Source organism: Mchenga conophoros, linkage group LG17, assembly GCF_057382185.1.
Source record: "Mchenga conophoros isolate Kocher_MC1m ecotype Shallow Benthic linkage group LG17, M_conophoros_male_GT1.1, whole genome shotgun sequence".
Taxonomy (NCBI): Eukaryota; Metazoa; Chordata; class Actinopteri; order Cichliformes; family Cichlidae; genus Mchenga; species Mchenga conophoros.
In genome coordinates this window covers 12,786,613-12,813,040 of record NC_140542.1, presented here as the reverse complement: position 1 = coordinate 12,813,040, position 26,428 = coordinate 12,786,613, and the positions used below count along the sequence as shown (strand labels likewise).

The window sequence follows — 26,428 nt, the reverse complement described above, 5'->3', positions numbered from 1 at the left end:
CAGCCCTCCCTCCAAAAGCTGCCCGTCCCTCCACCCGCCTCTCTTTCGACTCTCCATCAGGATTTTGTGGAGATCACTGGAATTCGCTTTCAGTTCAGCCACAGCGGGAAGATGATTTTGGAAATCTTTATCATGTTGGTGTTTCAGTTATGGTCAAATTATGAGCCTGGATCCAAACACACAGCTCCTTCGCCTTCCAGGCAATCAAATTTTTATGGTACAAACAGTTGCTGAGTCACAACAATTCTGCAAAGATGAGTGGTTCAAAATTCCTCCACAGAGCTGTAAAAGACTCATTGCCAGTTATTGCAAACGCTTAATTGCAGTTGTTGTTGCTAAGGGTGGCCCAACCAGTTATTAGGTTTAGGGGGCGAACGCTTTTTTACACAGGGCCATGTAGGTTTGGATTCCCGCCCCCCTCCCCGAGCTTGGTTCTGCCGGACGTTACGTCTCACTCAAGTGCTTTCTCATCAGATGTCGTCTGATTGTTGGGATTTCTCTCTGTAATTGTAGGGTCTTCACCTTACAAGAAAAAGCGCATCGAGGTGACTGTTGTTGTGATTTGGCGCTATATAAATATAACTGAAACAAAAGTTTAAGTGTGTTCCAAAAATCCATTTTGGAGAAAGTTCTCTTCCAGGTTGGCTCAAGAAGGAACAGGAATCATTTCTTTAGGGTGAAGCTGAGGGTCAAAAGGCTTCGCCCTCCTGCAGTAGAAAGTGCTGCGTGACATTTCATATCGACTGAACTGAAAGGAAATTCCTCGCTAACCTTTTCCATCTTACACATTCACATCCTTTCCGCCTCTCCACCCCTCACTTCCGTCTTCTTTTCCCGAGCCTGCGCCTAACTCCTAACACTTGAGTTTTATGTTAAATGAGTCTAAATGTACATTATATTGCTGTATAACTTTGAGCTGCAGCAGCGTTTGTATGATTTATACCAAAAATGCAATGAAATGTCCCTTTAAATAGAGCGAAAATATCGTGGTGCTAAATACAATAGTGTTTTATCTTAATACTGATAAAATAATATAAAATTTAATGTTTGTGGTTACACTTGCCAATAACTGTCTGTAACATTTTAGCCCATTTAAAGGATATTTCATCTCACTTAAAACATTCATTGTTACATCATCATTACATTACTGAGGAAGGCATGATATGTTAGACACCTGATATACATAAGAAATACACAGTGAATAAACCAGAAGCATTAAAAAACTGCACAAAAAAGAGTCCCGCTTATTTCCTCTGTTGCTGCTCATTCATTGTCTCATGCTGGTCAGTTTTTGTTTTCATTCATTAACAAGATTCTTGAAGCGCCCAGCTGACCTCAGATCAGCCGTGTTAGAAAGCAAGGCGTAATTACCGTGACCTTTCAGCTAATCGCACATCCGGAAATCAGATTAAAAAAAGATAAAGAGCCCTCGGTTCTGGAAGTACGTGTTCTCTTTTCCTAAAGTAAAGCCCAGAGAAGATCGAGTTGAAAAATTGAAAAGTGGCAGTGAATTTTTGATTTGCAGTACTCGCTGCAGTCTGTTTGAATTACCTCCACACACATTTCTGGGATGGACACTAAGAGAAAAACTTCAAATTCTTTTTGAAATCTACTGAACTGGTTATTTGGCCGCAGCTCTGTGTGTTACTCAAACGACAGCAGGTCTGGATGGTGCTCCATGTCTTCAGTGCTCCCTCCAGTGGCTTTGCTACAGGGGGCGCCATTCCCCAGCAGGACATCCTCGCCCAGGCTGATGCGGCAGGGAGTTTTGCCCGAGCAGGGAGTGGAAGCCAGCCGCGAGTCTGGCCCCGGCGCCTTCTGCCAGATATCGCATTGTTTGGCTTTGGACTCCAGAGGGGGATCTTTATTGATGAGGTCTGGTACAGAGAGCTGGAGCTGGAGCCTGTGTTCATCCATGCCTTCATCAGAGCTTCCCACTTCTACGCCATCCTCTTCTCCACCTATCACTGTATCCACGTTGTCATTGATCTCAGCTGTCTCAGAATCAGCTCCGGGTTTCCTCTCTGCTGGGCCCGATGGCCTCTTTTCCTCCTCCTTTCCCTGTTGCTGCTCCTCCTCATTCCTTATCTCCTCCTGAGTGATGGGGGATGTCTTCTCAGGGGAGGAAGGGAAAGAGGAAGAATCCACAGGGTCGGGGGAGGAGACCACGGGGTCAGAGGAGATCATCATGTCCTGGGTCGTCTTCAGTGCTCGAGGGAGGCGCTTCTTCCCCGATGGGGGTGGAGGGTCCAGCCGAGGGAAGGAGTCAAAGGAGGTGATGTGGCTGGAATAGAAGAGAGGAATAAAGGTAGGGGGAGAAAAGGGAAAATGGAGATTAAGGGAGGCAACGAAAGACAGACAGAGAACGTTTAAGTGGTGACTACAGTTGAAACTTCTGCCATATGCTGCCACAAAGAAGAAATCGATTCCTAAACATATTTTATGCTGATGAAGTTTAGCTGCTTGAATTGACCAGAGCTGTTCAAGCTTAAACAGCATGTTTACAGCCTCATGACTCCCCTTGGTGGTCGTCATGGCAGATCATCAACCTGCTTCTCAGCCTATCCCCAGCATCTATCCCTCTGCATGCCTTCCTTCACTACATCCATGAATCTTCCCTGCGCTCTTCCTCTTTTCCTCCTTCCTGGCAGCTTCATCTTCAACATCCTTTGTCCAAACAATCTAAGTCTTGCCTCTCTGACTTTGTCTTCATACCGCTCGATCTTTCCTGTTCTCTCCCAACAGAAATCTTCAACTCTGCCACCTCCAGATTCAGTCTCTCTTTCAGTGGCACCCTCTATAAACCATAAATCATAGTGTAGCAGGTCTACTACCATCATGTAAACCTTCCCTTTCACTCTCACCACTATCCATCTGTCACAAATTGCCCCTGACATTTGTCTCCACCCATTCCACCCTGCCTGCACTGTTCTTCACCTCTCTCGGGCACTGTCTGTTGCTTTACAAAAACAATTTAGGCTCTGATAGATGGTTTCCTCCTTCATAACAACGTTATGTTGTGTAAAACATCCTAGAACTGCATTTGGATGCAGATAAAAGTAGATGACCTGTCACAGAGCCTACATACAGGAACAAACACTGAAGCTAGGGTTTGTAATAACTAAGGAAGCAATCCATACATAACCCATATGTAATGCTGCATTTACAATAGGCACAAACTATTCAGGCAAAGAAAAAACGCAGCAAAATGAACTTCAGATTTTGCAGTCGGTACACATTAAAACTGTGGGCGGGACTATGACTAAACATGTCAAGAAAAATTGACAGCTAATTGGCTGATGGCCCCGCTGTGCAAAATAATAGAATCCTGTCAGGGGGCGTTTGTTGCATCAAAGAACCACCAATTGTTTCATATTTTAACTGAATGAAACTTTGTCGAACAAAAGCCATCCAAAGTTTGCATGCCGCTTCAGCTGATAGAAGAATGAAACCTGGCAGGATGACTCAGACTTCAAAGCTGCTCTTGCCTACTAATAAGAACAAGCTGAGTGACGGAGGAGGAAGGCGGCTGGCTACAAGAGCTTAAACCTACATTCGCTCGTGTTCGGAGCTCCTCACTGAGTTCAGTGAGTGAGCGTGTTTACAAAAAACACTCTAAATTCTTAAGCTGTTCCAGATGACGTCAGCACGTAATCCTGTAGCTAGAGGCCAAGGCAAATTATTACTGTTGTGTGACCTTTCACTGCAGCTGACAGGTGGAGACAGTTCAATAAGCACTGCTGTGCTGTCTGTCCTCAGAAAATGCACCTTTTTGTCACAAAAACAGCATCTTTAACATCAAAAACCCAAGAAAAAAACATAAACCTTGTTAAGGAGGTCAGAGGCTTTGCAGGACTTGCGTTGTCTGGGGAACAGGGGAAGGTCCTGCGCACCTCATCGCATGCATTCACGTTTCAAAAATGAGAAGTGAGTCAGCTATAAGTCTGCCGAACCAGCTGGTGGTCCAGAACAATCTTTAGATCGCTGCTAAATGAAGCTAAATCTGTTCTGGGTGCATCGAATGGAGATAAATGGAACCTGAGCGGCTGAAAAATGACTTTTACTCGGCCAATCTTCAGGAGAACAGACGAAAAATCCTCCAAAGTACGTTTATGAGAGTACATAAACATGTCAAATCGGCATATTCAAAAAAACAAAAAATAAAATAAACCCCCTGAAACTGAAAACTTCAAAGTGAAAAACTGGCTTATTCAATTCCAGGCATCTCCCAGGCACCTCTGATGTATCATCATTAATTTAAAGCCACATTTCACAGGAAAAATCGTAAATTATTCACCTTTTCTGACCCACAGCCCAATTCTGCAGTGATAGATACGTCCTCTGCTCAGTATAGGTAATGGAATATTTTTGAATAAATTAAGATAATGTCTTTCAGTGGGTTTATTAATTAATTAGACGTGTGGAAAGGCCTCCGAGTTTCACATATTCATCCTAAAATCTTTTGACGTAGAAGCCTGTTAATTATTTGGGGGGAGCGGTTTGCTCAGTATTAAGATGAAGTATGAATGTGTGTGTGGATATGAGGGTGCATACCTGCTGGCAGCAGTCTCACTGAGTTGCTCCATGCAGCTCCAAACTGCACCAACATTCTTGTTGACCTCCGTGACCCCAATGTCTCCGAGGTTGCTGGGCTCTTTTCTTCTTAGCAAGTCATTGACCTGAAAGAAGGCGAGACGAGAAGGAGAGAAAGGTTTAACCTTTGCAGGTAGTTTTGATACAAATGTTTATCGGCTCAGCTGAAAGAATAAAAAGAGCTTAAACCTGCGTCCCTTTCAATAAGTCACACTATATGAGCTTATTTCAAAGGGTAAAAGAATACAGGACCTGCTGAGCTCAATGTCCCGTTTCTGCTTGTGTCGCACTAACCTTTGCCCCGACTGCCTTGCCCAGGTTAATGGCATTTTTCAGCCTCTGCTGTCCTCCAGAGGAGGGCGAGTCCACGCAGCTGGACCCCGGGTTGGAATTAGTCGTCGCCGCGGCGCGCCGGGTCGAGGACGGCCCTGGCCTCGAGGTCTGGGGACTCTGCTGCTGCGCAATGGAGTTCTCAAACATACTTTGATCAACTGTTCACAAAAGAAAAATGGAGAGGGAAAGAGCAGAAAGGGAGAGAGAGAGGGGTAGGTGAATACACAGTAGGACTTCAAAAAAAGAGCATGTCTGCTTTTAAAAGAGCATGCTGCAAAGCTGCAGGCCTTTCAAGTCTTAGGCAATACTGGTGGGATTTTTTACTCTGGGATACACTAACTTGGATCTTGAGAGAAAACAAAGAAATATTCCACTGAAACGAACACTTCTGATTGGTGTTTTAAAAAGTTCTTTTATTTTTTCCCCCTTCCAAACTACTGGGCAAACTTTTCTAACCAAATTCATCTTTTGTAGAGTGTTTCTTCAAACATGTCACGTTCTTATGACGCGCTCTGCAGCTTTGCATTGTAACACGACGATTCAAAGGTTTTTCATGACAATGCATTTACATGGGAGGGATCTAGGTGGCAAAGCGTAGTAGATCCACTGATATCACAGAATAATACATAAAACAATACAACAACAAAATAACACCACTGCAGCAACACATGCACAAACATAGGCGGGAACGATCAAGCAGAAAAATACAGGATGAGAAAAAGCAAAAAACCCAAAACAAAACAAAAAGGCAGCTCAGGTTCAGTCCACTTAAGACAGACGATCTTACCTCTTGGAGAGAAATAGTTCTCGGAAAGCATTCAGTAAGACACAAAGTATCAGATATCAATCATTGTACTAGTCAAGCTGTTTCTGCTTAGTCATACAGTACTGCTACAAGAGGACACTTTGGGGAAGGTTCAACAGCTAAAGAGCACAGCTGCAGCTGTGTACGCATATCTGAAAGGTACATTGTCTTCATCAGATAAATGTGGAGAAAATATAGCTATTTGGAATCAGATGGCGTATCAAAGGGTAACCTTGACTTCTCTTGTGCACACACAAATATTTCACTTGCCATCCCAATCAGGAGATCTGCAAAAAGCCCATTAGACAAAAGGCCAGAGGAAATGTGATCTGATATTATGAATCAACTGGATACAGAAGGCATCGACTTCAAGGAGAGAGAAAGAGCTAAGTGAAGAACAGAAAAGGATACGTTTTGGTACTTTAGAGCGCGCAGAAGGCAGAGAAGAAAAGTGCAAAGAAAAGAAATGTCAAACTTGGAAGTACGATCGAAACCTTACAGATAATCTTACTATTTTGGCGCCACCTGGTGGGTAAAATAAAGCCAATAAACAACAACAGTCCTGGTCTGTAAATATCTGGTGCCACAGCAGTTGTGTGTTTTTAAGAAAGTGGCAATGTTCAGCCCGTTTTCTGAAACAGCCCAAACATTTGCACAATATTAACTGCACTGATTTTCAAATATCTTTAGCATTTGCAGCAGTAAATATAAGCAAACTGACGATGCGACCTCAGGCTTAGAAAATTAGAATATTTCAGTATTTTCTGATGTTATATATCTCAAACCTTTAATTGGTTCAACAGGCAATCAGTTAGTGGTTTACGTGATACTTAACAAAAACAATATTGCAGAAAATAATGCTCTTTAAGAGTTAGCTAATACAGTACATCAGCGAGCAAGTCATTAGCATCACTAACCATAACTCTGCACTTCCTGCCACCAAATAAGTGCTTATTATGTGTGCATCATTCTAAGTTTCTGTGTATTGGCATGACTGCAATTTATGCTTTTGTGTTCCACAAACACACTTCTTTAAATAATTCAACTAAGCATTTTTCCACAAATAACAAATAGGTTCCTGACATTGCTAACAAATGGTATACTGGCACAGATTTGCTTAATTAAAGCTGTGATGAAACTGGAGGCTAATTTATGAATCTTTCTGGAATGTTTGGCCTGCCTGCGAACATTATTCTTATCTTCTGACTGTTTGTCAAGGTAATCGAGTGATCTCTGGATCAATAGTCTCCTGTTCCATTGGCCAAAAAACATCCTTGTTGATCCCACCAGACAATGAGGCCACACACTTCTACATTACCTTGCAATGGAGAGTCAACGGAAAGACCTTGTAATGTAGTAACCCCACAGTAGCCTGTGAAGGGCACCAGGAAGAGAGGTGTTTGTGATACAGCCTCCATTGTACTCTGAAAAATGTATGTGTAAGTCTCAACGTTAAATGTTTTTGCAGGTTTCCTCTCTGCATGGTGAAAAGGTGAAACCCGCTGTTTGAAAATGAGCCAGAGTGTCACTGGCTGGCTCATTTACACACAGATGCAGTTAATCATCACTATTTATGGGCATTTCACTGCTGGACAGTCCCCGAGCCAGCTCTGAACCTCTGTTGCTTTTATGGCTCACTAAAATGAATGCAAATTCAAAGGCTTTCCATTGTGCTATGTTAAAATGCCAGCATTTCCACTGGGACTAGAGGTCAGCTCGTCCTGGCTAAATATACCATCAGTGAAACACAAAAGACTTAAAGGTTTTAAAACAAAAAGATATTTAGTCTTCATGGACATTACTGGCAATGCATTTCTAAGTGTAGTGCTGGATGAATGCATTTCCTGCCAGCAGTTTATATTAAATGGACAATGAGGACATGTGTGACCTTCCACGCATCTTCCAAAATATGCAGCTGCTTTTATTAAATATATAGACGTTCCCATCCATCTCCATGTTCAAAAAGCAATCCATCACACCAAACAAACAAATAACCTGTTTGATCCACCCAGTCAAAGGCAACCCATCTAGGGTCAGAGTCAGATTAATGGCCATCCCTTTTTAACCTCTTTATATAGAATTTTCTCCTGTTTGGAAAGCCTAGATTGAAAAGCTTTAAATCATTATCAGCGATAACCTTATCCTAATTCTGCATTTTGGAGAAAGGCAAAGCGGATGTCTTTTGGAGTGTGTCATTTAGAATAGTTAGTCTTTGCTCCCTGAATGCCAAGACTTGAGAGAAAAATTTTATGAAAGTAAAAATAATATATTCATTAGGGATGTACGCGATTAGTTGACTAATTGTTGCTACTGGCACTAGTCGGTACCAGACGTGGTAGTCGTTTAACATTTGATTGATGCCCAGTAAATTGCTGTGTCTTAAATGTTATGGAGCATCTGCCACCAGAAGGAGCATTGTTTATGAGAAAGGCCATAAATCTTTAAAGCTATGTTTTCATTATTGTTATTATTACTGTTAGTTGTTTTAAAGGCAAAAGAATGCGATTGTGGATACAACGGACAGAAAAGACAGTGAGGAGTTCAGTCAGTTGGTGGCGGGCTTAGGGTAGAGCCCTTATACCTCCACATTGAAAGGAACCAGTTCAAGTGGTTGCCTACTGGGTAAGGTGTTCCGATTGGGCATGTCCTACCAGGAAGAGACCCCAGGGTAGACCCAGGACACTCTGGAGAGACTCTTCTTCATCCTTCTTCTCCCTTTTTGCACATATAATGTGCAATGTTTATAATGCATAATGCAACATACCAAACAGCAGCATTTAAATTATGATTCATTAATGAAGAAAAACAATAGACATTTTTTGTCACTGTCTATTAAACTGCCAGGAACAGTTGCCGGGAACATCACTAGTTAGAGTTAGGGTTGGGATCAGCAGCAATGATGACTGAAGTGATGATACGAAAATGTAGGTGACCTTATTTGAAAGGTAACCAGTTTCTAAAAAAAGATTTTTTAAAAAACCCAACATGGCAGTGTGGTTATATTTCAAACACTAGGCCTGGACGATTAACTACAATACATTGGTTAAATCCATCCCATGTTTCTTTGTGGGGCCTTGTGATACCATTTTCATTTTAAATGGAAAATAAAGTGGTGGAATCACTCTTATCTCTAAACAAATGGGATCTCTGATCACCTTCCAAAACAAGTGTCTGCTTTCATTAAATATGAATCATTTTACCATGCACCTCTCTATTTCCCACAGTCCAACATACTTACATCACAGTCCAAAAATAAGATGATTATCTATTATCTTAAGTTTAATACTACACATTGTGCTTCCTCTGGGAGTGTGACACCTAACGTAACCTTGTGTATTCACCATCTTAATGTACAATACCATGCCAGGCATTTTTTAGACTTGTAGTCATCATGCACTACCATCAAGAGGGACTCTGATCGTCCCAAATTCCTTGTACCGTGGGACAATGAGCCCAAACATACAGCCACAGTTATAAAAAGTGAAGAACAAGGAGTCCTGCTACAGATGCTATGATCCCCACAGAGCTCTGATCTCAACATCATGGAGCCAGTCTGGGATTGCACAAAGAGACAAGAGATTCTGAGAACCTGAATTCATAAAAGAACTGAGGGAAATTCTCAAAGATGTGCGCAAACTCTTACATTCCAAGTATTCCTGTGCTTGAAAGTAACGTTTCAACAACACTGGATCCATTTGAGTTCTATACCAAAAAAGCAACAACATTTATCCTACTTTGAAAAGAAAATATTTAAGAATTCAAAAGCAACTTAACTTAATACAGCTGTGAGACATGCTCCCCTGGTAAAACAAAGGCTCACACAGGTAGAAATCCAGTCTGCATGATGGATTCTTTTCAAAGTTAGAAGAAAATAAGATTTGAAAAATAAACACCAACTAAACTAATGTCAGAGCAACATGTAAACAGCGCACAGACACACAGTCTCTGTATCTCTACTCATAAAATCAAACCCTTCTGAAACCCTACACCAAAATCTGACGTGCATCTCCCAAGAAATCAAAGAAGGGCCTACAGCTATAGTGACCGGCCTGTTCAGTCCTGGTGATTCTGCTTGTGCATTTCCAACTTTCTCTTCTCAGTTTTCATCAGTGAGAGACTGACTAACGTCATCTCAATATGAGAAAAAAATGATCAATAGATGGACTCACAAATCCAATTCAATTCAACTTATATTGTGCCAAATCACAACAGTCACCTCAAGGCAGTTTATATTGTAAGGTAAAGACACTACAATAATACAGAGCAAACCCCAACAGTCAGATGATCTCCAACAAGTACTTGGCAACAGTGGGAAGCTCTTGCTATCAGTTTACACCGCATAGAAAACATGGAAGATGACTACAAGGTAATCAACACATACAGTAACACAGCAGCACGAGCATGAATGCGGGCAATGATGTCGGCCTCTTGCATTGGTTATGTCGTAGGCTCTACACAGATTCCCAGCAAAAATCTGAATTCAAAGCAACCTCCGTGAAGCCCACATTAAAAAGCAAATTCTTTTGCTTAGGTGGTTTCAATCATGGGGAGACGCAGCGGTGTGGTGGTTAGCGCCGTCTCCCTGGGTGCTCCCCACAGTCCACAGACATGCATGGGGTTAGATTAACTGGTGCAACTGACTATAGGAAGGTAAGCCTATAGTCTACGTGTTGGCTCTGAAACAGATGTTGAGGGTGTACACTGGCACAGCGCCCTGTGACATGGACATGGATGGGCTCCAGCCCCACCGCGACCCTGAACTGAATAAATGAACAAAAAAATGGATGGAGGGTTTCAATAACAAATAAAAGGCACTTCCTTCATTACCAGCAAACTGGCAGATTTCAGTGAGTCCAACTTCCTCCTGACAGGACGCTCATTCACAGCAGCTTATGAGCTGTTCTGTTTGATTTGTCATTCCCTGTGTTGAGATTTACTTCCAGCCTCTTAACCGAGAATTTCATTTGGCCTCTCACGGATGGGCTTCTGTGCCTCAGCCCCTGTGTGATCTCATATAAGGTCACACAGGTGTATTTCTATCCTACAAATCTAGCCTACTGAAGCCTTAGAATTAGACAAGTAGTGCAACTTAGATGTTAAAACCACAACAATGACGCGATGTCCCAGTTTCAAACTTTTACCAGTTGCTGTGGTTTCAGTGTGCAGTCTGAAAAGTGAACCACAGATTAAAAAGCACAGGCCGAATTCCACAGTTAGAATGAAACTCGTGTGAGCCACAACGTGTTTATGTTCCAGCGCGCTCAGTGAAACATGTTAAGCTCCTGCATAATAACTAGAATAACGCACTGTCAGCATTTGCAAGTTGCATGCTTTGTAGTATTAATAGATGCTGGTGCAGAGACTTTCAGTGCCTGATGCTGAAAATGATTGGAGACACAGGAAGCATACAGTGGTTATAAGAACAATGAAAGAGCGACAGAGACACTCAAAGAATCCTGAACAAAAGTGTTTAAATGTAAACTTAGACACACTGAAGTCTTACAGTGTGTTGAATTAATGTGGAACCTAAGCTGCAGTGAGTGATTTCATTGTTTGAATTTATACCCGTCTGTGGAACTGTGAAACTGAGAGGTTGACAGAGGATCAAATAAATCTCACACAAAACAGTGACTGAAACACAGACACGGAGAGAATTGATTGAGTCTATACGCATAGTGTCAGAGCTTTGAAAATGACAATGAACACTAGCTGCTCTTTTGGTAATGATCAAGCTAGATTCTATTACAGCTCATTACATTTTGCTTAACTGAGGCATTATCAATATACTGTGTTTATTCTAAGGAGCTTAGAAAGAAAAGCGTCTTGACTTCTTTAAGCTGCTTGAAAGAGTTTCAAGTTTCACGAGTTTCAAGCAACTTAAAGAAATTCAGACGCTTTTCTTTCTAAGCTCCTTAGACTACGATGACCTGGATGACAGAGAACCTTCACAGGTACTGTGTTTAGACTCCGTATTACCAACAAACAGCTCTACTGCACTTACTGAGGTGTAGTTGCCATTCTGGGAAAGTGTGTGCCCAACCACAGTTTATATTCAAGCAATCTAATTAAAAATATGTCCTGCCCCCGTCAATCAACAGCTAACTGCACAGGTGCTTTTTATACCTCAGATTGTTGCTGTTATGGCTCTGTACTCTGTCCTTTTATGCAGAACATCTTGTCTTTAAAGCAGCTTGTGGATAATTATTCAAGACCGTTTGCATTTTGATTCAGACTTGATCTGAAACTGTGCATGTGCAAACCCTTGATGGAGGTATGACTCAGAAAGGAGAGAGCATAAGTGCCGTAAATTGCCTCTGTGAGCTGTTTGAGACTCTGCTGCAGCTCCAGCTGCTGCCTGTGTGGATGAGTGGACCAAACACTTGTCCCTTTTACCTCCTGCACTCCCCTGAAGAGACGCGGCACCATGTTTCAAATTCCTCTGCACTGAAAACTGAGATGTCTTCAGACAGAGGTTAAGAATAATCATATTCTGGAAAAAAAAGAAGAAGGTATAAATGTTAATCACTCCAGTTACTTTAAGTCAGAAAACTCCCACAGCCTGTTTGTTCAGTTCTGGAGGAGTGTGCACAATATTGACTTGTTTACTCCTTGTGCGCTTGCGTTTGTGTGTGTGAGTTGTCTTTTAATTACAAACACGCCTGAAGGACTCCATCTGTAATAATTATCGTTCATTAACACTGAAATGAGGATTTTGTTTGTTTCTTCGGGAGCTGCTGTGGATTAACAGCATTATTCAGACAACAGCCAGATTAGACACAGAGACAGGGAAGCGTGCAAAGTGGGAAGGGGCTATTTTTAATGTGTAATCCGACGTGTAATCCCTCCCATCCTCATGTATACCACCTAATTAAAATAGCTTTTTTGATATCCAATCAGTCCTGCACCCTGAAGAATAAGCAGGAAAGAGAGTGACGAAAGAAACAGGAGTAAAAACAGACATTTACTGAGCACCAAACAAAGGAGTCAACAAAACCAAAGAGCTCACTCCCACTCGTGTACTCGCTTTGGATGCTAAGCTGAATCCAACGTAACGCTCATGCAATCTTCTGCAATCTACAATCTTACAGTCTGACTGTAGGTCAATCTGTGTGTGTGTGAACAAAGGACGCCTTAAGAGAGTGGCCAGAGAGTCCACAGACAGTTCAGTGGCCGTCAAGTTAGATTAGGCTGTTCTCAAAAATGATTTGTATTCACATTTGTCTTTACACAACTTGTGGATTTTTCCAAAGCTGCATGCTGGCAGAGCTGGAAACAGCCATGTTGTGTGCAGGTGGAATAATGATGTTAAGAATTAATGGCAGAGTGTGGGTGTTCCTGATAGCATGGTCCAGATGTACACCCACTTTCTTAACTGTTTTGCCAATTCAGGGTCGGAGGGGAGCTGGAGCCTGTCCCAGCTGTCAGTGGGCACAGTGTAAAATAAAGTTTCTTCATTTCACCTTCAAGCAAATGATGCTTTTAGAGCTAAAATAAGTACTAAATAATTGACTATCACATTAAAAACAATGTGTTTATAGGGACTGTTTGGTTAATCATCTACAAATTTTGCTCACTAGAAAGCATCACTGGGGTGATGCTGGGCCTCAAGGACCAGCCTGCAGGACACTGGTCCTTGAGGCCTGGAGTTGGACACCCCGGCCATAAGCCAATCAATCAATCGCCACTGATTCCCATTTAACACTTTGAGGCTTTAAAATGTCAAAGCCAGTGGGTGATGTCATGAGTGTACTTTGGTTGGTGAGTAATAGGTTAATCAAACATACATTATAGATAAAGTTAATTACTTGGCTTCTCATGTGCTTTTGTTACTGAATGCACTTAATACAGTGAAAAGCTTTTACCTCACTTTGCTGTAATAGGACCTGCTGTTTTCTGAACTGCAACATCACTTTTTAAAAGCAGCGCATTTTGTCAATACCTTTTAAGAAAAGCACATGATTTGGCTCAGGAAGATTGTACTTGTTATAGTCTTAGCAGGAATCAGGTAATAGCAGCATTTGGGAACAGCAGAGGTATTTGCTATGTGCTGGTAACCTTTACACCAGTGGGAAAAAAGTAGCTTTCAAGTGCACTCACACCTCAGCTTTGAGAAATGTTTATTCGAGCATTGAACTTCACTTCCTCACTCCTACTTCCTCTGTAAAACAAATGTCCCTACATAGTCTATCTACAGCACCATGTTTAATCACTCATATTCAATCAGTCACTCACCTATCTGGTTTTTAATCAAGGTGTAATTGCCTCTGACGCTTAATAGCACCTCAGCTCCTTAAATCTTGATTAAAGCTTTTGTCTCTGTGGTAATGTCCATTTTTCCACGCACATCTTCTATCTTAATAAGTAGTAATGCTGAATTATGATGTGATTATTGAGTACAGTTTTTATTATGTGGTACTGGTAATTGGCCAAATCAGTTTTCGCTGGCCTCCCAGGGAGCTCCCTGTGAGCTTGTAATCATCCCAGCTTGGCTTTGGCATCACCAATCAAAGTGGCAAACTCCCTGCTTTGTTCTTAGCTGAGGGTAACCCACTTCTGTCAGAGACAGCACACACAGAAACACAGACACACAGCGACACACAAACTCAGAGCCTTTTCTCCTCTTCACTGAGAGAATTTGACCGAAGCCCCCAATGTTAATATGGAAGAAAAAATTTACCAAAAACTAAAACATTTTAACTGCTTTCCAACAAGAGTAAAGGCCTGTCCAAATATGAAGAAATCTGCTTGTTGCCCATTGCACTGACACTAACATTCCAGGCTCTGTTGGAAAGACACGCTCTTGTATATTTCACACCCTGACATGTGTCAGCCCACAGTATCCTTTACGGTCGGCTTCTTCTTTGCATGATAGATCTTTAACCCATCGCGCAAATCTGTGGATGGCACGGTGAACTGCATTCGCAGACAGTGATTTCTAGAAGTGTTACTGAGCCCGTGTAATGATATATGACAGAATGAGCTCTGTTTTTGTTCACTGTTTCCTGAAAGCTTAAACATCAGAGGCATCCAATACTGATTTTCAGCCTTGTCCCTTGCACACAGCCATTTCTCCAGATTCTCAGAATCTTTTAATGGAATTTTGTACTCTAGATAATGACACCAAAATCTTCACAATATTATGTTGAGGACCATTATTCTAAAATATCTGGAATAATTTGTAGATGCAGATGAACCTCTGCTCTTTTTATACCCAGTCACATTACTGACCTGTTGCCAATTAACGTAACTATTTACAAAATGTTCTTTCAGCTCTTTAATGTAATACTGCTTTTCCAGCTCTTTGCTGCTTCTAGTCCCACGTTTTGAAGACATCTTCATTTTCTCAGTTTAAACATTTGATGTTTTCTTTGTTCTACTGTGAATAAAACATGAGAGACTAGCAAGTCAACCTTTTTTGGAATTTTGATTGAAAAATCAGTAGTGCTCAGTGAGAGATGAGAGAAGCAGACAAAGCTGCATCCCAGTGAGCTGCTGTGAATATGCAAAGAGATGCGTGCAGGGCTGAAAGGATGTGTGAACTGAAACACTCTCACTTGAACACTAAACATACTAATCTTCAGGCCAGACAGGGTCATTATCGCTGATGTATTAAATTAGAGCTCTCGCTTGGCTACATTAACATATGAGAAAAGTATTAGTACAAGAGAGGCCAATCACGTATGCAAATTCAAAGCAAGGGGGAAAAAATCTGCTAAGGAAACGGAAAAAGGTAGAGCCGCTTATCAATTTATGACTAGGTGTCAGTTTAACATGAATGATTAAAGCGAGGGGGCTCTGGTAAAAGTCTGCTTTTGATGATGAGGGGGCAAATGCAGGAGAGGATTAATGGAAGAAGTTTCTGATTGTTCAGACTGAACTCTCACTGACTGCTCTCAGGCTGCTTTGAGTCTTTTTCTACTTTTTCACTTCCATTGTAAATATTCTTATACAACAGTGTTATCTTGCTGTTTTCTCACGAGATCAAAAAGTCTGCTATTGTACCTTTAAATAAAATAAATGCACCCGATTTTAAATTGAGGACCACTCCTTCAAGGCTTTTTTGTCTTGCAGTTTTCAGCACTAAAGCTACATCGACCACAGACAGATGAAGTGAAAAACACTGACACTGATATATATATATATATATATATATATATATATATATATGACCAACAATATTTTCACGGCCTTTAAGGTGTCGCGGATAAATACAACAAAATAAAACCAGTACCAAAAAAAGAAGACGAGCTACTGTAACTCACATTGCTGAAAAAGTTCGCGCTGGCTTGAATAGACAGTGCATCACAGTTTGCTGCCTATTGAGCTTCATGGTCTCAGACCATTCAGGGTGCCTATGCTGACCTCTGTCCACCACTGGAGCATGGAGCACTGGAAGACGGTGGCCTCGTCTGATGAATCAGGTTTTTCTTTGACAACACGTGGCTGGCCGGGTGCATGTGCATTGCTTTCCTGGGGAACACATGGCACCAGAATGCACTATAGGACCCAGGCAAGCCGGCAGAGACAGTGTAATGGGCAAAGTTCTGACAGAAAAACCTTGGGTCCTGCCATCCATCTGGATGTTACTTTTGACATGGTATGTGAGAAAAAACAAGTTCGATCCATAAAGACCCCACCTCACCATTTTACAAGACATAAAGGATCTGTTGCTAACATCTTGGTGCAGATACCACAGCAAACCTTTAGGGGTCAGGGCTGTTTTGGCATTAAAAAGGACGACCAACATGATATTAGGCAGGTGATGATAATGTTATGCCTCATTGGGGTACATTTGGATGTCCCACCCTGACCATTCACATTTGTAATTTTACCAAAGAACTCACAAAAAAAGCAAATATTTGATTCTGTCCTAAAGTGACCCAAACATCATGTCTACAATCATCACTGTTAACATGACGTGAGCTTTGGGCTAACAACCGACACACCACACAGCTGTCTTCATTGGAACAGCCTACAGGCTGCAAGTCCAAAAGTGGTGCATCACAACAGTCCTTTAATTAGCCACAAGAGGTCAACAGTAGGAGGAATATCATATTCTGCATTAAGAAATATTCCTGCATTAGTGTGCACTTTTTCTCCATCTGCAGTGTTTAGAAGAAAATGCTAAATCAATCAGCTTTTAATTGAAAGAACTTAACAAATAACACAATCTTAATAGATTTGATAAACTTTAAATTAAGACAAATTTTGACACATTTATCTCCTGCCTGGTTGTTCAGTTGTTTTAATTAGTAGAATTATCTTCACACATTTTTGTCTGCATCTTATCTCCAGCCTAATTTCCCCCCCAGGAGATCATTTCAGTTTTATCTAACTTAATTAGTGAAATATGCTTTTCCTGCTGGACTCAGCAGTGCATCAGAAGGAACTAACAGCTCAGCAGTAAAATCTGAACTCTGCAGATTATTACAAAGCTGCCCCGTCCTCCTCTAGTGCCATACCCGACCTGCTCTCCCCTTCTTCTTCTTAAACTGGACACACGTGATCATAGATATCCTTTAAACTTTAAACTTCATCCCTCTAAACATCAGTCGACATCTGTCTTGGTGCGAGACTTGGACCCTCAGTCTCAGGGGACAAAAAACCCCCATCTTATTAAAAAAAAACTAACCTGCCTTCTCTTTCTTCCCATCCTCTCCATCTTCTTCCATTTCATCCTCTCCGTCAGGTAAACTTTGTGCACAACCCTACTCTGTCCTTCCCTTTGGGATTGTTTTACTGGCAGAAACTGCATTTAGGCTACAAGGCGCCAGAACTATTGAATGAAACTAATACAAATGAAACAAGCCTCCTGACTTTGCATAGCCAAAATTCTCCATTAAAACTAAAACAAATGAATCTCTGCTATTTAAATTAGACCATGCAATGACTAATCCCACATAATCTCCACCGAATCCAATACTGATTATGTTTTTGTAAACAGGTTAGAAATGCTGAATGGAGTGAGTCGACCTGACCTGACTGCTCAATAAAGCAATTACTGTGGCACACCTGTTTGACTATCACACACCAATGCTGCTAAACCTTTAGTACTTGTTTGCATGTTGACATTCTGCTTATGAGACACTTTCATTATGGTGAAAGACATTTTAAATCTAATTTTGTTCCAGTGTATCTAGACACTTTGACCGGATTGGTGAAAAATCGAAATGACTGGTGGTTTTACAAAGAAATGATGAAATGAATGATACAAATGATGAGTCATCATTACTGGATCATAAGCAACCTTCTTTTATCTGACTCAGCAACACCGGAGTCTCAGGAGCGGTGGATGCTTTTTTCTTTTTTACAAGGCTAAACTGTTAGAGGGAAACATCCAACTGATGTGCCACTTGTGTTCAGTGCTGTGTCCTCATATCCCATCACACTGATGCTCGAATTTGGTTTATGGAAAATAATTGTTTTGAGAAAGAAAGAACAAAAAAGCCCAGAAAACCTCATCTGGATATTCAATGTAGTTAAGTTAAGACAGGTTCAAATTGCTGGAACAAGAAAAAGACTAGTGCTGTCAGCGTTAATCTCGTTAAAATGACGTTAATGCCATAACTGCATTAATGTGGCAAATCTCCGTTAGCGAGTTGGCGCTGATCGACCCGTGTGTGGGGCTGCCTACACACGGGTCATCTTTGAGAAGATGAGACTGTGCATGCCCAGACAGGAATGGTTATACGTCTACTAGATGGAGACATATAACACTAGATGTCTCTTGAAATATAGGTGACCTGCAACAATGTATCATGTGGAAGATTTCTCAAACTCTCCCACTGGCCTTACAATAATCTGCAGTGTAGGGTAACTGTGCTGCTAAAATTAATGTACCGAGACGTCCACTGTGATGGAAAATAAGCCAGAGAAATAGGAGACCTACAAACAGAGGGTAGACTACAGACTACTTAGTTGTAGCCAGACATGTCTGTGTGCCTTCAGTCGCCTCCAGATCAAAGTCATCAGATCAATAATTCATTCAGTCATTTGCCACATCACAGTCTGTCTGACCCCACAGCTCCCGGTGAGAGTGTCTGAGTCATCAAAATATGAGTGTCGCCATGAAAGAAGCAGCAAGGGGGAAACGAGGCAGCAAGAAAATAATGGGGCTGTGGTTCCGGGTATTCGGTTACTCTCTGGCTTTATCTAATTCTCCTAGTTCAGGTTTGTGTGTTTTTGGTCCATTCTATTAAGAACTGTTGTAAATTCCCTTGGAGGTTGCATCAGGGACAGGATCCAGCCCAAAAATTCCAAATCAAACATGCATAGCCACCCACTGTGGTGACCAGCTTGTGACTTGGCAAAAAGTAGCTTCAGGTATCCCCAAGTATTCCACTGGAATCAATGACCCAGTCCAGAAAGGCAGCAGAACAACAGTACAAAGTGTACAGATAAGAATGTGTGTCCACTGAGCCTTTTGGCTATGCAGTAATGAGGCAGTTATTCAAAGGCTTGGGGGGGTTGAAACAAACTGTGCTTCTTGTGTGTTCAACATTATTTGGCAATCTGAGTTGGTTCTTAAAGGCATGGTGAGGGATACGATGTATCTAAATATGTCATACTTCCAGTCCTACTATGACACATCAAACACTAATATAGTTGAGATGTACAGTGGGGCAAAAAAGTATTTAGTCAGCCACCGATTGTGCAAGTTCCCCCACCTAAAATGATGACAGAGGTCAGTAATTTGCACCAGAGGTACACTTCAACTGTGAGAGACAGAATGTGAAAAAAAAATCCATGAATCCACATGGTAGGATTTGTAAAGAATTTATTCGTAAATTAGGGTGGAAAATAAGTATTTGGTCAATAACAAAAATACAACTCAATACTTTGTAACATAACCTTTGTTGGCAATAACAGAGGTCAAACGTTTACTATAGGTCTTTACCAGGTTTGCACACACAGCAGCTGGTATTTTGGCCCATTCCTCCATGCAGATCTTCTCGAGAGCAGTGATGTTTTGGGGCTGTCGCCGAGCAACACGGACTTTCAACTCCCGCCACAGATTTTCTATGGGGTTGAGGTCTGGAGACTGGCTAGGCCACTCCAGGACTTTCAAATGCTTCTTACGGAGCCACTCCTTTGTTGCCCGGGCGGTGTGTTTTGGATCATTGTCATGTTGGAAGACCCAGCCTCGTTTCATCTTCAAAGTTCTCACTGATGGAAGGAGGTTTTGGCTCAAAATCTCACGATACATGGCCCCATTCATTCTGTCCTTAACACGGATCAGTCGTCCTGTCCCCTTGGCAGAAAAACAGCCCCATAGCATGATGTTTCCACCCCCATGCTTCACAGTAGGTATGGTGTTCTTGGGATGCAACTCAGTATTCTTCTTCCTCCAAACACGACGAGTTGAGTTTATACCAAAAAGTTCTACTTTGGTTTCATCTGACCACATGACATTCTCCCAATCCTCTGCTGTATCATCCATGTGCTCTCTGGCAAACTTCAGACGGGCCTGGACATGCACTGGCTTCAGCAGCGGAACACGTCTGGCACTGCGGGATTTGATTCCCTGCCGTTGTAGTGTGTTACTGATGGTGACCTTTGTTACTTTGGTCCCAGCTCTCTGCAGGTCATTCACCAGGTCCCCCCGTGTGGTTCTGGGATCTTTGCTCACCGTTCTCATGATCATTTTGACCCCGCGGGATGAGATCTTGCGTGGAGCCCCAGATCGAGGGAGATTATCAGTGGTCTTGTATGTCTTCCATTTTCTGATGATTGCTCCCACAGTTGATTTTTTCACACCAAGCTGCTTGCCTATTGTAGATTCACTCTTCCCAGTCTGGTGCAGGTCTACAATACTTTTCCTGGTGTCCTTCGAAAGCTCTTTGGTCTTGGCCATGGCGGAGTTTGGAGTCTGACTGTTTGAGGCTGTGGACAGGTGTCTTTTATACAGATGATGAGTTCAAACAGGTGCCATTCATACAGGTAACGAGTGGGGGACAGAAAAGCTTCTTACAGAAGACGTTACAGGTCTGTGAGAGCCAGAGATTTTCCTTGTTTGAGGTGACCAAATACTTATTTTCCACCCTAATTTACGAATAAATTCTTTACAAATCCTACCATGTGAATTCATGGATTTTTTTTTTCACATTCTGTCTCTCACAGTTGAAGTGTACCTCTGGTGCAAATTACTGACCTCTGTCATCATTTTAAGTGGGGGAACTTGCACAATCGGTGGCTGACTAAATACTTTTTTGCCCCACTGTATCTAACTGAGAGCTAAAAGTGATCAAAGTTATCTCTTGTCTTTCCTTTCAGCCCCCACCTGGCTCAGTGGGAGTTGTTCTCTTTGAGGCTGATTCCATCTTCCACCTCCACTTTAAATTCAGCATGTGTACGCACTACATTTGTCAGCTCGCTTTTGTCAGCGCATAAGTGAAAAGACACAAAGGAAGCTTTAGAAGAAGGGAAGAAATGGGACAAGACAGACGGGCTGACAGGCAGATGCGGATGAGACGGGCCTTCAGCTGTGCTGCGATAAGTTTGCTCTTTTTATTTCTTTACATCTGGAGCTGCACATGTTCCAGATTATGTATCAGGCCAGGCTGCTGCTTAGCATGGCCTTTAGCTCTGCACCGTGGGAACATCAAAGACATCCAGATGTCAATGCACAGCAAGACTCGAGTCAGAACATGAGCATGGTTTTCGCTGAGGTCTCTACTGCCTTCAAATGGATATGCAGACGTGTGTAAATGCTGAGAGAGAAGCAAGAAAAATGCCTCCTCGAGGAAGCTGAAAAAGTTTGATAGTGAGTGGTAGGCGTCTGGTTCAAATCCTCTGACCCAGTGGGAGACCACTGTCAGAGACTGTGAATACATGATACTAATGGGGAACCAAAGCTCAATGGACACAAAATGTTAAGAAAGCATAAAACTTCACGACGCTAATGCACCCACAGACATACACTAATGAACTCCATCTTTTTGGTTGATGCAGCTTGGTCTGCAAAGTTTAGTTAGTGAGAATCTTTTCTGGTGAACTCCTACTTGGCTCCAATCATTAATGTCGAAGTCAGAGGATTAATTGCTCAGCTTTGGAAGTCCTTTATTCCCTCTGCTCTTCTGGCAAACACAGTCATTAATTTCAGCACTGTGAGGAGCTGCCGTGACTGTTTGTTTATATGCGACCTACTAACTCCTCGTGTCTCTGTCAGCACTACTTTCACATTAAAGAAAACGACCTCAGCCAGTTCCTAACAAGCACACAGCACTTGGCACACACAGTTCTTTATATGTGGCTCATACACAAAGAGCCGGGGGAAATAAACATGAACAGAATCAACGTGTGTCCGTATGTGGAAGTGACTTTCATCATATCCAGTGTTTTTCTCATGTACTAAATGTTATTGTTGTTTATGTGTTTTATTTTCAAAGATAAAATGACCTGAACATATTTACTTTGTAGCCAGCATCAGTTGAAGGTCAGCTTGGTTACTTATTTATTGTGTTACAATAATGAACTTTCATATGGTCAATGTTTCAAATTATGAAATCAGTATCTGCGCAATCCCTGTGAGGCAAATACTTAAACTGGTCTCAAAGCTCCGCCTCACACAGTGTTTTCTCCTCTTGGCTATGTGAGATTTCAACAAGAGAAGCCATCTAAAATATGACCATAAGCCACAGGCTGTGTAAACCTTCTGCATGCGAGGAGGAGCCAATCAAAAAGTAGGCTTAAAGGAAGAGTAAAATGAGCTAAACAACTTGTTTTAGACAGAAGATGAACTCAGGGGCTGCAGAGTTAAACAGGGTTTATTTTGAACTGTGACTCATGACAAGCTGCAGTAGTAGAGTCAAAGAGTAAAAATAATAGCTGAAAATAATCAGAAAACATTACACCTATACTCACCAGATACTCTAACAGGTACACCTTTCTAGTAGGGGTGCAACGATACACAAAATTCACAGTTCGGTTCGATACTTTGGTGTCACGGTTCGATATTTTTTCGATACAAAAAAATGTTCATGCTTTTTTAATTTGTCATTTATTAAAATTATAAATATATATTTTAACATGACACGCTTACCTTCAGGGTCATGCTTCACATGAAGACCAAAATAGTTCCAAAGGCCAGATCTGAATGAGGGTGGGGGAGGTTCAATTTGCCATGTTGCAACGAGCTTAGCTTCTGTCTTGTTAGCTTGCGCTGCGCTCAGTGGATCTGCGCTCGACAGTGCAGCCTAGGCGGAGTAGTCGAACAAAGAGATCCACTGAGCTGTCAACACAGACAGCATCGTCAGAAGAAAAGTTGATAAGATAAATTAAAAATTTTGTATTGTTCGCTACATATGTGTACCGAACCGAAAGCACTGTATCGAACGGTTCAATATCGATACGAGTATCGTTGCACCCCTACTTTCTAGTATCAGGTAGGACCCCCTTTTGCCTTCAGAACTACATCAATTCTTTGTGGTACAGATTGGAAACAAATGTGAGAAATTCTGGTCCATAATGACATGAGTGCATCACACAGTTTCAGATTTGTCAGCTGCACATCTAAATATCCTTTTCCACCACATCCCAAAGATTCTCTATTGAGATCTGGTGACTGTGGAGGCCATTTGAGTACAGTGAACTTATTGTCGTGTTCAAGAAACCAATTTGAAATGATATGAAGCTTTGAGACCATCTTCCCTTTGCTGGTCATGAAGGGATGGACATGGTCAGCAACAACACTTAGGAAAGTTGCAGCATAGAAACAAAGCTAAATTGGTACAATCCCCCATAAAATAACACCATCATGACCAACCTGAACCACTGATATAAGACAGGATGTTGTTTAAGCAAAATTCTGACCCTACTATAAAAACAGGGAACATTTTTTTAATCTGTCAATTTCAAATTTCGACGAGCCTGTGAGGGGTTCTGGGTCAAGGTTCATCATGCTGAGAGAGGCTCTTGTGCATACCTTTATATTAATGAGTAGCTATTGGAGTTACTGTTGCCTTCCTATTTACTTGAAGCAGTCTGGCCATTCTCTTCTGGCCTCTGACCTCAACATAAGAGAAATACTCTCTTTAAACCCTTAATATGCTTGAGCAGATTAGCAGCAGACTGACAGTTTTTTTGTTTATTTGGCTTCCCGTCAGTCAAGAGCCTTGGACTACATTTCCCTAGAGCACTGCTTGGTTGGTTTGTCTAAGACATTTACTTCTCCTGTATGCGTCTACTATATTGAGCACTTGTTTCATCTCAGAAACATCCTGGGTTTGCCATGGAAAATTATAGACAGCAGAGATCATAGCATTCACACTCTTTCATATTGATTTGTTCTATGTTTGCTACAGTTACAGTTGTTGGTTGAGTTTTTATGTCAGAGGAGCAAAGCTGCGTAGCAGGTATCCGGGTTATCGAGTGTGCTGCTCTGCTCGTTATATATAAATACATTTCAGGTCATCTTGCTTTTGGACAAAAAGAAGATGAAAGTAACTGAGTAGCCATTTTTAAAGTTCTGACACCTTTTTATGCTCCAACACCGGCCATCCAACTTGGACATGAACAAACAGTATTAAAGTCTGTATTTTAACCTTATTGTACAGTAGGGCAAAAAGTATTTAGTCAGCCACCGATTGTGCAAGTTCCCCCACTTAAAATGATGACAGAGGTCAGTAATTTGCACCAGAGGTACACTTCAACTGTGAGAGACAGAATGTGAAAGAAAAATCCATGAATCCACATGGTAGGGTTTGTAAAGAATTTATTCGTAAATTAGGGTGGAAAATAAGTATTTGGTCACCTCAAACAAGGAAAATCTCTGGCTCTCACAGACCTGTAACGTCTTCTGTAAGACGCTTTTCTGTCCCCCACTCGTTACCTGTATGAATGGCACCTGTTTGAACTCATCATCTGTATAAAAGACACCTGTCCACAGCCTCAAACAGTCAGACTCCAAACTCCGCCATGGCCAAGACCAAAGAGCTTTCGAAGGACACCAGGAAAAGTATTGTAGACCTGCACCAGACTGGGAAGAGTGAATCTACAATAGGCAAGCAGCTTGGTGTGAAAAAATCAACTGTGGGAGCAATCATCAGAAAATGGAAGACATACAAGACCACTGATAATCTCCCTCGATCTGGGGCTCCACGCAAGATCTCATCCCGTGGGGTCAAAATGATCATGAGAACGGTGAGCAAAGATCCCAGAACCACACGGGGGGACCTGGTGAATGACCTGCAGAGAGCTGGGACCAAAGTAACAAAGGTCACCATCAGTAACACACTACAACGGCAGGGAATCAAATCCCGCAGTGCCAGACGTGTTCCGCTGCTGAAGCCAGTGCATGTCCAGGCCCGTCTGACGTTTGCCAGAGAGCACATGGATGATCCAGCAGAGGATTGGGAGAATGTCATGTGGTCAGATGAAACCAAAGTAGAACTTTTTGGTATAAACTCAACTCGTCGTGTTTGGAGGAAGAAGAATACTGAGTTGCATCCCAAGAACACCATACCTACTGTGAAGCATGGGGGTGGAAACATCATGCTATGGGGCTGTTTTTCTGCCAAGGGGACAGGACGACTGATCCGTGTTAAGGACAGAATGAATGGGGCCATGTATCGTGAGATTTTGAGCCAAAACCTCCTTCCATCAGTGAGAACTTTGAAGATGAAACGAGGCTGGGTCTTCCAACATGACAATGATCCAAAACACACCGCCCGGGCAACAAAGGAGTGGCTCCGTAAGAAGCATTTGAAAGTCCTGGAGTGGCCTAGCCAGTCTCCAGACCTCAACCCCATAGAAAATCTGTGGCGGGAGTTGAAAGTCTGTGTTGCTCGGTGACAGCCCCAAAACATCACTGCTCTCGAGAAGATCTGCATGGAGGAATGGGCCAAAATACCAGCTACTGTGTGTGCAAACCTGGTAAAGACCTATAGTAAACGTTTGACCTCTGTTATTGCCAACAAAGGTTATGTTACAAAGTATTGAGTTGTATTTTTGTTATTGACCAAATACTTATTTTCCACCCTGATTTACGAATAAATTCTTTACAAATCCTACCATGTGGATTCATGGATTTTTTTTTTTCACATTCTGTCTCTCACAGTTGAAGTGTACCTCTGGTGCAAATTACTGACCTCTGTCATCATTTTAGGTGGGGGAACTTGCACAATCGGTGGCTGACTAAATACTTTTTTGCCCCACTGTAAGTTCAAAATCAATTTGCTGAAGCACAGAAGCAAAGTAATGAAAAACAGTCTCTGCTGTACCCCTTGAAGACTGCACAGTGCATGCCACGGCCAACCAAGGCCAGACAGTTTTTAGTTCCACTGCTTGTAGGTGTGTGCCATGCCTTGGTTGGCTAGCTCTGAACCTGCTACGCATTTGCTTTGTGTGTGTTGCCTTTGAGCGTGTCCCTGCTGGTGACAGCGTGAGTTGTGTACTGTGTATTGATTCGCTCCCTTTCTATCCCAGTAGTTAACCCCGGTTTCAAACAACACGCGCTTGTGACGGGGAAATCGATACAAGTCACCAAACCCTGCTGTGCTTGGTCAGACGGGTTGACAACGTGGCCTCCGAATCACAGCGAAAATCCCAGCCAGACATTTTATCAGTGCTGAGAAGAGGGAGGAAATCACAGAGTTTGCGTGAGAGAGACAAGCTGCAACAAAGATAAAGATTTAAGACCGGACCCGACTTGAAGCATCTGTAGATACGAGAGTTAAACCTTTTCAACACACTCTACTG

General features: G+C 42.1%; 1 protein-coding gene across 3 annotated transcripts in view; it reads right to left on the bottom strand.

Moving 5' to 3' along the window:
• Positions 1-417: 417 nt before the first annotated feature.
• Positions 418-26,428, bottom strand: part of LOC146555141 (carboxyl-terminal PDZ ligand of neuronal nitric oxide synthase protein-like) — a 248,283-nt gene continuing 222,272 nt past the window's right edge. For all 3 annotated transcript variants that reach the window (XM_085250812.1, XM_085250813.1, XM_085250814.1), the window contains exons 11-13: positions 4,888-5,084; positions 4,555-4,679; positions 418-2,284 (exon numbers count right to left, since the gene is read on the bottom strand). In XM_085250812.1, coding sequence (XP_085106938.1) covers positions 1,645-2,284; positions 4,555-4,679; positions 4,888-5,084 — 962 coding nt within the window. In that variant the 3' untranslated portion in view covers positions 418-1,644. The remainder of the gene's footprint in view (positions 2,285-4,554; positions 4,680-4,887; positions 5,085-26,428) is intronic.